General features: G+C 42.7%; 1 protein-coding gene across 2 annotated transcripts; it reads right to left on the reverse strand.

Annotated features, from left to right (window-relative positions):
- Nucleotides 1-321: 321 nt before the first annotated feature.
- On the reverse strand, nucleotides 322-5,727 carry LOC117451453 (protein Tob2). Of its 2 annotated transcripts, XM_034089764.1 has the most exons (3): nucleotides 5,316-5,727; nucleotides 3,889-4,729; nucleotides 322-1,246 (listed from the first exon to the last, which is right to left on the reverse strand). In XM_034089764.1, the coding sequence occupies exons 1-2, from the start codon at nucleotides 5,713-5,715 to the stop codon at nucleotides 3,927-3,929; spliced, it is 1,203 nt and encodes a 400-aa protein (XP_033945655.1). In that variant the 5' UTR covers nucleotides 5,716-5,727; the 3' UTR covers nucleotides 322-1,246; nucleotides 3,889-3,926. The 2 variants fall into 2 exon arrangements, with proteins under 2 accessions (XP_033945655.1, XP_071060202.1); XM_071204101.1 differs by having other exon boundaries at nucleotides 322-4,729.
- Between the last annotated feature and the right edge of the window lie 5,540 nt (nucleotides 5,728-11,267).

An 11,267-nucleotide genomic window follows, 5' to 3' on the forward strand; every position in this document is an offset into this window, starting at 1 on the left:
AGCTGGCCAGCTAACCAATCAGAGCAGACTGGGCTCTGGTTTCAGACAGAGGGTGAAAAGAGGTGCTGCAGCACAGGCAGTATGAGACAAGTAAAGAGCCTTTTGAACATTAAAGCATGGAGACATGTCCCAGTAGAGACACTACATACAAATATGGGCCTAAAAATTAGCATACTACTTTTTGGGGTATTATTCTTTGACATTTATACAATTTAGTATTGCTACTTTCACTTAAGACATTCAGGTACTTCTTCCACCACTCATGCAACACTATTCCTCCACCACAAACAATGAGGATGACAATGATCTTATGTTCCATGCTTGTTTTTTTGCCAATCTGTTTATTTTATTACAAACTTAAAAAAGAATCTGATACAATAAGAAACTGCAGTAGTAACTCCCCATTCCCGGGGGTGGGACAGCACAGAAAACAGGTCATTGCATTTCAGTAGTGAAAGATTCATTACATACAGGGTGTACAGATCAGATACAAAATAGGAACAAAAATAATAAAATACAGGCAGGAAAGAAAGCACTATATTTATACATCTGGACTTTTAATTATATTTATTTGTACTCTTAAATGTTACATTTTTTACATAGAAAATAAACTTCTTTTATGACAATGAAATATTCCAAAGTGCAAAATAAAACGCACACATCGATATAAGCAAACGGACATCAGAATACAAAATTCTTGTTTTTCCCTCCTTAATAACGTTCAACCCCGATTGTTGAATGGCCTGCGTTTGGAGTGTGTTTAGAAAAGCGTGAAAAAACACAAACCAGCATTTACTCTTTTACAGTCATCGTCACATCCTCAGAGGAGCCCGATTTGTATACAGACGAAATTTAACAACACCTCGTTTGCTAAGAATAATCTCACAAATATGAAAAAAAAATAGTCACTTCGTCATTTTGGACATGCATGTGACGGTCATGTTTAAACACAAAACAATTCTGTTTCCCTTATTTATTATCCGCAGGCCATCTCAACCAGGGTGTAGCCGAATAACCAGATCACATTCACAGCACATTCATTTCCTTCATCCTTTCCGTAACACTGTCTTCTCATTGAGACGATATACTGATTTTTGTATTTTTTTTTCCGGGTGCAGAGAGGTAGAAACCCCTTAAATCCTTCAGGGTAATTTAAACTATGGCATTACATTGCACTGGAGAAGGGCGAGCGTCTGTGTAAGCAAAGACAGTCTGGGATATGGCTATAGTACCAGGACCAAAGGACCTGGGGAGAAAGGGGAAAAGATGAAGTGAGACAAAGTAAAATGTGATGGGATATAGAATATAAGGGGGCGTTTCGTTCTAGAAAATATGATTTATCTTGGTTAGGTGCTTTTGTAGCAAACAAAAGAAGTCAAGGAGTGTTAGAGAGTAGTGTTGGTTGGGAGTAAAACTAAATGTAGGAAATCTCACAAAATTAATTGTGATCCGAAATAAGTATTGAATTTACAACAAAAAAAAGGAAAAGAGGGAAGGACTTGCCCTTGAATATATCTGAAATGTAAATTGTTTTGTTTAAATACATTTCTATGGGAAGTAGAGTGGACGTGATTATTAACTAAAGTGGGAAAATATAACAATTTTTTCAAAGGAAAAAAGATAAGCAGGGTAACTTGTAGGGAATGTAATACACATGTTTCACCAAAATAAATGGGTAAATGGACATTTCACTTAAGAATAACTCCGAAATGTGGATCGTTTGTCCAAATGCATTGCCTATTGGGGGTAGTGAAAATGTGTTCAAATAAAGTGGGGGAAAATGAATGGTACTTTTAGCTCGAAGGATAAAAGACCAGCAGGGTAACTCTAAATATGTCGAGAATTGACAATAGAAAAAAAGGGAAATGGACAAAAACAAATGTGAAATGTGTAATTTTTGGTTTCAATGCACTGCCAATGGGGAGTAGTGTTGCGAGACGGCCCTGGGAGCACGGAACAAACGTGAAATCAGCCATCTTTCCTACACAAACCCTTTGTAAACATTCACATCTTAAACTTCAAATCCGACTTGAAGAATGAATACATTTACCCGTCTTATTAGACAAATGCCAAAAAGGTACAAGGTACAATACACATTCAATACTTTATTCTGTACATCTTTATTTTTGTCTCGGTTTGCATATATTCACGTTATTTTCTGAAAAAATAACCTCGGCATGTAAGAAACTAAACAAATAAATCTGAACGTAAGAACTTTGTATATATACATATTTCCTGGACTTGTCATGTCTTTACTCGTACAAATGTCAGTGATCATTTTTGCAGAAAAAAACAAAAATATATAGAAATAAATTACAAAACAATATAAATGCATCTTTCCCCTCACAATCATAACGACATTTACAGACCTCCCCGCCCATCCCCTTGAAACAAAAACAAATAAAACCTTCCATGCATATGACAAGATGTCACGTTGCAAACCCAGAGTCAAGGGTCCTCATTAATAGGTTTCTGGAAACATTCAAATAAACAGCATCTCCTCAATCTCGCATCTGCACCGTTTGAATCTCTAAAGCATTTCACGGAGGCTAAAGGAACGACGTCGCGCCACATAGCCTCAGCAATAAAGTGCTGCTCATCTGAGAGCCTGCAGAGACTCACCAACAATCACGTGGACCCGGCTGGTAAACAAACCATTGTTAGAGACGTGCACCAGACTTAAAATCTAACCAATAAAAGCAGCAGACCGATTGAGGATCACTCATCTGTATGAATCTTTTGTCAGCAACCAGAGGAGAAGAGGAGCATTTCAAGAGGAGGGAGAGAATGGCTGGCTTCAATACCATTTAAGCTCACCGCAAACGTGTTCTGGGTTTTAAATCTCTCCACAGCCCGGATAACACGAGGCGAACGAAGCCTCTGGCTGCTGCTCTCCCTTTCACTTCCTTCTTCGTGCCGAGGAAAAGCTCTCCCTCAAAGTCATGCTAAGCCATTCATCACAATGCCTGCTGCATCCCTCCTCACCTTCTCACACGGCCGCCTGCGTGTGTGCACATATGAAAGCATCATTTACACCCCAGTGTGTTTAATTGAGGCATCAACGCTCGGTTAAAGTCTTAAAATGCAAACCCGTTTCTCCACCAAGGTTTCCCTGACCTTCCTAGCTGCAGTATCCCCCCCTGACAGATGCAATACATTCCCCTACGTCGCTCCTTTACTCCCCCAAGCTGCCTTTCTGCTCACTCCACTGCTCTCGCTTCATTTAAGCCCGTGTCATGTACACACATCCCAGCTGACGACAACCTGCTAGAGGAGAGGGCCCACCGTCGTACAAACAATGGGTCTCTCCATCACGCTGAGCCACAACAAAACAAAACAGAGCCACACACTCACTCTCACACACACACACACACACACACACACACACACACACACACACAGCAGACCCCCCCCCCCCTTCTCTGTATTTGTGGCAAGTAGGGCAGAGCAGATTGCAGAGCAAAGTGCTGAGCTTTCCACAGCCTTCGTTCCCTGCAGGACTTGGCGAGCAGCTTCTTTCACAGCATGACAGTGCAGTACACAAGTGGAGCTACACTAGAGCCGGGTCCATTAAACCCCAAAACAAAAACAAGTCCTTCACGTTAACATTCAATGCAAAGGAATCAACATAAAAGCGATTGGCAACGACTCAAACGTAGAAAGGAACCCACCCCTCCCCACCCACTCCTGTCATCAAAGCAAACGGACGAAAGCAACGAATGAAAAGATCGGGCGGGGATTGGAGGTAACAAAAACTACATTTCATTATTCAGTGGACGTGGTACTTTTTAAATCCTCGTAGTAAAACTAATTCTCAACGCGTATTAGTATCAGAACAATTTGTTAGAAAAAACTGAAAATATCTGGAGCGTCATTTTTCAGACCCACCTCCGGACAACATTTCTTTTTCGTTACAAATGAAGGCTTTAGTTGGCCAGCACCACCGGCTGGAAGGACTGGCTGGGGTATTGCAGGTTGTAGCTTCCTAGACCCTCCACAAACGGGGGCTTCTCCATGTAGGGGATTCCCCCGCTGCTGCCGATGATGCCAACGCTGGGGGGCGGAGGAGGGCTGGAGAAGGGGTCAAAGGTCGGATGGGAGTGTGGCGGCTGGAACGGGCTGTCGTGAGGCTGCATGGGCTGGGAGTCAGCATCGAAGTAAAGGGCGCCCGGCGACCCTGGGTACACGAACTCTTTGGCGTTGGGGGAGAGCTGGCTGGCGATGGGAGCGCCTCCGAGGGAGTGCAAGGACAGAGAGAGAGGCTTGTGCTTCAGCAGGTCTGGAGCCAAGATGGCGGTGGGGGAGTGGGTGAGCATCCTCTGAGCGGGGGGGAGGATGGAGCCATTGGAGCCAGTTGTTGTCCCGGCACCGCTGCACTTCTTCATCTTGGTCGAGCCAAATTTGGTGGCGGCGAAGCTGGCGGTGGTGAAGGTGATGGGCTGGGGGCGGGCGGTGGGGATGGAGGAGGGCGGCGGCTGCTGCTGCTGCTGAGCGGAGAGGTAGGGCAGGCCGCCGCTGGGGGGGGAGGGGGTGGAGGTGTTGGAGGAGTGGGCGGAGGGGTCGGGGGGCGTGCTGGAGCTCGGGTAGCTGAAGAGGGCGGTGGACATCGGGGTGGGGGAGCTGGAGAGAGAGGGCATGAGGGCGGGCGACGCCTGGCTGCCGATCGGTACGAACACCTGAGCGTCCGGGTTGAACCCCAAACTCTTGGCCTCCTCCGCCTCCGAGTCTCCTTTAAGGAATCAGAAAGAAGTTTTATTGACAAGAAGGTTTACACATACGAGGAATGTGCCTTGGTGTACATGGTGCATATACACACAGTTAAAGATACAAAATAAAATGTATATTTTTTAAACTATGTTGAGTTAAGATATTGAAAATGAGTGACATTACATCTGGATATACCAAAAAAACTACGTAAAGTATACTATCGCAAAGTACTAAGTAATAAAGTATGTGCAGTATTGTTACGGAAAGCTGTGTCGATGCTAAGAGAATAGTAAGATACGTTTTTGATCCCAATTTAGGAATTGTTCGTCACAGCAGCATAGATGAGCCATTGCAGTAGAAGATAAACAAGATACGCAAAACAGTGATTATATACAGATCAATAATAAAGGATATATATTTATAGAGTATATATATATATATATATATATATTAAAAACATAATATAAATACAAATTAACAGAATTGAAGGCAGTGTTGGTTATGCTGGTCCAGCCTATCTAACTCACAAAATGTAAACATTGAATACAATATACCCTTTACAGAATAATTACAGACCACCTGAAAACAATGTATATCAGTGAGTTTACCCTCTCTGGTGGGACCCTCCGGCATCTCTCCGTCACACCCGAGTCCAGGAGTCTCTTCCAGGTACAGGACCTTCACCGCCCCCTTCTCTCCGATCTGGTAGGAAACCTCGTACGGGTCGATCCACACGCTGAGCTCTGCAGGAACGTTTGCACGAACTTCCTCCGTGTCCAATCCGCTCCTCTTGGCGGCTAACTCCACCACGGGGTCCCTCGGGGCTCCCAGGTGAATGCAGCGAAAGGCAGAACCTCTGAGAGGGGCTTCGGGGTACCAGTGACCCTCGAACCGAGAAATCAGTATCCTCTCCAGCTCCTCGCCAAACAGATCGGCACGGCGCCGAGGCAGCTTGTTGTAGAGGTAGGACACGATGAAGTTCAGGGCGACCTTCACCTCGAGATGCATGGCTGCTCCGGGTCAGCGTGGGGGGGGGAGGGGGGGGGGGGAGGGGTCGGGGGTGAGGCGATGCAAACGGTAACAAGGAGTTTTTCCTCTGGCTTTATTGTAACGTCTATGAGTCCTTTAGTGTCACCATGGTAAAGGCACCTCGAAGGCGGCAGGTTGCAGGCGGTCTTTGTCGTCACAAATGTGGCGTTTTTAGGTTCCAACTGTGAAGGAGAAAAGAGAAGAAGGGAGTCATTTTATTTTGAAAGAGCCAGAGGAAGATAAAAGGGGAGATCAAGGGAAGTGGATTGAAAACAAACAAAGGAAGGGGACACTGCAATGTTCTCCATCTGTCAACCTTAAATCGCATTTAGAATGTTAAGGACTTTTTCATTTATTTTGATTTGGCACTTATTTTCTTTAAAGGTGGGGTAGGTAATTTTGGAGAAACCAGCTAGAATGCGCTAGAATTTGAAAATACACAGCCGGAGAAAATCTGCCACTTCCTCACAGAGCCCCTCCTCCAACACACACGAACGCGCACATGACCAATGAGGGCACGAGATAAGTTTGCGCACAGATGGAAGGCTGACAGGCAGGTAGGCCATCCAGTTACTTTAGCCGGGCCGGCTCAGATGATTGGTCGTGCTTTTTACAGTGCTACGGCTTCCACAGATAACATTTTTGTATGGATTTTTTGTCAAAGCACTTCAGATATTCATTGCTATCGGGATGTTAAGAGCATTCCATAGAATATAACAAAAAGTGTGTCTCGAGCCGGTTCCTCAAACGTACCTACCCCACCTTTAAGTGCCGTCATGTCATCGTATGTCTTTGGTAGCTAATTATCTAACCTAGCAGTGACGTAATGTACATTTTTCTGACATTGTTGTTTTTTTCGTGTGGGTGGTCTTTTTTCTGTGTGTGCTAGTTAATGTGGAAATAAGTGTATTCCGGGTTTGTGTTGGCAAAAGAAAACGGATTCTGAAATAAAAAGAAACACACCAACTGTACCAAAACAAAATGCTGTAAAGATGTCCCGATCCGATCAGGTGATCGGGGATCGGAGCCGATCACGTGATTTTCAAAAGATCGGAAGAAAAAAAATCGGGGATCGGGATTTTTCTTTATAAAATATTTTTATTATTTTATTTAATGTTACAAAACAAAAATGACCATGTTCACGTCTTAAAGTCATCCTGAGGACTTAGTCTTGGTTTAAAATTACACAACATCATGTATGTGTTGCTTCTTTTTGGCTTGTTTTCAGACCTGGTTGCTTATTCCTCTGAAATCTGGCAACAGAGTGGGCGCAGTGTCTAATAGTAGCAGCAAGCTAACGAGAGGCTACGTTCAGCTGGTGACTCGGGAGTCGGGACAGAGAAAATGTCAGGAGTTTGTAAGTATTATGAAATTGAAAGCGAAGGCAGTGTAACAGCCAGATGCAATGTTTGCAAGAAGGAGGTTCCGCGTGGTGGAAAGAACAGAGCTACGTTCAACACGACCAATCTAATACGCCACCTGAGAAACAAACACCAACAACAACACGACGAGTACACAGCGGCCACTCAGGTATCGGCACTGAAACAACCGACACTTTCAGAGACTTTCAAAAGGAAAGAGAAACTGCCCCAGAACAGTGAAAAGGCCAACACAATAACAGCCAAGATAGCGGAGTTCATCGCGTTGGATGACCAGCCGTTATCTGTTACCTTTTTTTTTTTCTCTTAATGCATTGCATAAAGATCGGATCGGGAAAAATCGGTATCGGCAGATTGTCAAAATCAAATGATCGGAATCGGATCGGGAGCAAAAAAAGGTGATCGGGACATCCCTAGCTGCTAATCATTCCCTTTTGGTCACAGAAAAAAGTTATGTATCAGTTAATCGACACTTAATTGATTTACATGATTATTTGGCACACTTATGCCTCCATATGGTCATTGACTCTTCTGCATGCATGAGGGGAACGGAAGGGATTAATAAACTGTGGATTAAGACATTTCTATACTGAAAGAGTGCAAACATGGATTAAAAAAGATAACTTTTGGTGAAATGCATTTGAAGCCATCATAAATAGATTCAAAGCGGTTGGACAAACCGTGCAGAAAACACACCATATTGCATATTTAGTAATCAAGTGATACATTTGTGAGATGCTTAACGTGTGGACAGCACCAGAGTTTCAGTGAAACACAGCATCAGACATGCTTTATAATATTCTATATGTTGGTTTCATCAGCTGCAGGATCTACTGATGGATGTAACAGATGCTGTGTTGTGGGCTCCATAAATCCTTTATAATCTGAATCTGATCCCGGGAACGCTCACAGTCACACGGAGGCCATGCTGCCGAGGCAGAACCACTGAAGGATTACAGGCAGAAAGAAGAAGCAACAACACCACCGATACTCAGAAAAGAAGGAGGTGTAAAATGGCAGGACAGTAAGTCGACTTCACAGAACACCATTTCCCACCATGCAGTGCGTGTGATCTCCCCCCTCCCCCTTACACACAAACAATTCACTCACATTCACTTCCCTGCCAGATGGGGATTCAGCAGCTAAGATTAGAAAGACGCCTCCGATTAAAAGACAATTCTAATGCCATCACAGATAAAGCTGCATGCAGAGTGACTGTTGAAGATTCACGTGTCCCCCCCATAGCATGAAAAAGGTGACATTGAAGGATAAAATGGGGGTTGGTTAGAATGGGCTATAAATAGGGCCCCATTTAGCATCTGTTCCTCTCCTGCACCTTGGTTTAAAATGAGTTTAAGTGACCGTAAAAAGGATGTACAGGAACATCCCCTGGTCCAGCACCTGCAACAGCCACCAGCAATACAAACCTTTAGTACACACACACACACCCAAACACACACAGTTAAAGCTACCAGCAGCTTCTACTGCATTTCACGTCTCATATTATATAAACAAAGCAAGATGTACAAGATCCAATGTCATCCAATGACATTAGAGGAGTAGCTATGTGCAGATGTGCTGCTGTAGAGTGCATCTAAAGGTCTACATCTTAAACCAGAGCGTGCCATTTTCATAAAAACATCCACGCTCACAAATCCCTGGATTGTATTCTTCACTGTTACACAACTTAAGGAGCTCCAGTGATGTGTGCAGGCCTGGTGTGCAGGTCAGAGCAGCAGCAGCAGCAGGATCTATAGAGCTATTTTTGTTTACATGGACTCATTATCAGAGCTGCATATATGCCACTGTGTGCTGCGAAGCCCCCTGTTTATCTGTTGAGCACATGTGAGCTTACAGATAGCCCTAGCTAATTTTCAAAATAAACACAATACATATATGAAAGCAAAAAGCCTTTAGAAATATTACAATTGAGCTTTTAAAGCAGCAAATGGAGGCCTGCCTGAACCAAGTTACACCTGAAACCTCAATTGGACATGAATAGTGATGTGTTTCTCTTTCATTGAATCCCCATCACTTGCAATGTTCTCCCTAAACAGATTGATAATAATAGATGCCCTTAAATGGGAATATCTTTGCACTACCAGGTGCCAAATGTGCAAGATGAGGGCGAGAGTGGAGGGATATCAGCTGTGTGTGATGCTAAAGTCAGATACTAAAAAGGAGCAGGGTCTACCTGGGGGATTACTGCCATATGTCAAAAGGCAGTGGAGCATAATGGACACTGTTTAGGTGACATGCAAGTGAAGAATCCCCCCCACCATGCCAAATTAACGCTGTAAATTAAATTATAAGGCTAAATAAGTGGAGAACAGACTACCGAGCGATTGTGTGCCCACTGAGCAATAAGGAAGACAGTCCCTCCTCAGCATATACAGTCAAACAACGTATAATAAACATGACAGTTGCGTTTACTTCAAGAAGGGAAGCTAATTTACAACGGGCCAGGATAAAAACAAAAGCCGGGTCTCTATTTAAATGGCCGAACCAGTGCTGTCATTCATTACAATGAGCGCATTTTGCAAAGCCAAACACAGCAACATGCACGCAATTTAAGGACATTTAAATGCAGTTTCATGAACCAGCTGACATTTAATTACTCACCTATCGTCACTGATGCTCTACCTTGACTCCTGCGTTTCTCTTGTAATTCCCCTGTGTTGTCTTCGATTTCAAGGCGGACGTGTCGAGTCCTTGGTGCAAATGCTGACCACTGGATATTGTTCTCACCCCAGTGTTGTGTTTATTAATCTGCTGCCCCCATTTCAGCAAGGTCCAAAGGGTTTCCTAGTTTTTCTTCAACTGACAGTTTGCATGGAGGCTCCAGTGAAACTTTACTGTTTGACAACCCGGCGTATTTATACACTGTGACTCGCCCACACGCCCGTGACGGCAGGGACTACTTTCTTCATATTATAGTAGTTGGTTCTTTATTATTATTATTATTATTATTATTATTATTATTATTATTATTATTATTCCATACAACGGTATCTATGCATATGTGATGCTGCCAGTAAATCATTTAGTTAATGTCATATGTATGCAGAATATTTATATAAATATTACCAAGCAGACTTCTTTTTTGGAATAACAATAAAAACTATTTTCATACCTTGCATTTTTTACACCATATATAAGATCTAATTTCATACTCCTCTTTCAAAAAATAACGATGTAAAAAACGCTAATTGAGGGCATGTTTCCTCCATGTTTACCTTGCAGGCACTAGATAAAATTGGCGGAGGTATATTTGTAGTTTCTAACGGTGCTGTGCAATTTGCTAAAAATATAAGCGGTGATAGCAACAGAGTCCCTATTGGCTGAGAGGGGGGAGGACCCTCACATTATTGGGCTGCAGCATCCACTCACCAGCTAAATCAACTTGACTTTTACCAGGGGCTTGTGGGAAATGTGGTTATTACCGTTAAATGGTGTGTGGTGGTATTGATAGTGTTAAATAAAAAAAGACATGCATTAGAGATGGATTGATTCCGGGTTTGTTATGTATTCAAATCAATCCACATTTTGATTATCAGTCATCTACAGTAGCCTATGAGAGGTACTGTGATTATGGATTTTGTATTCAATGAAGAAATATATTCTAATGATATAGGCTAAATTCAATTATAGACATCTCCCAACTACACGAACACATAGGCCTACAGTATGATAGCCATAATTTTCAGTTAGTCCTTTAAGCATATTTTCCCCATCCATATAGTCTTAAACTTGTAAGTCACACAAGACATTTAACCAAAAACTAAGGTAGTCCCACATCTTCCATTACAATTGTGCATGTTTGTGCATTTTTAAGGATTATTCCAAACATAAATTATGTATTGACGTGAGAGCCTGGCATATTTTCAGTGTTATCATGTCACCAATACTTTAATATAAATCCCATTTTTTTTTAATTGCACAGATGTATTCCATTTCCTAATTTAAATTCGGATGTATATATTGTGTAATCACCGCTAAATGCACTTTAACACAGGGGTATATCTCCTCTTGCACTTTATGTAGCTCTTATCTTCTCTTGCACTTTAGCTCTTGTATCTTCTCTTGCACTTTAGCTCTTGTATCTTCTCTTGCACTTTATGTAGCTCTTATCTTCTCTTGCACTTTAGCTCT

This window comes from Pseudochaenichthys georgianus, chromosome 8, assembly GCF_902827115.2.
Source record: "Pseudochaenichthys georgianus chromosome 8, fPseGeo1.2, whole genome shotgun sequence".
NCBI lineage: Eukaryota > Metazoa > Chordata > Actinopteri > Perciformes > Channichthyidae > Pseudochaenichthys > Pseudochaenichthys georgianus.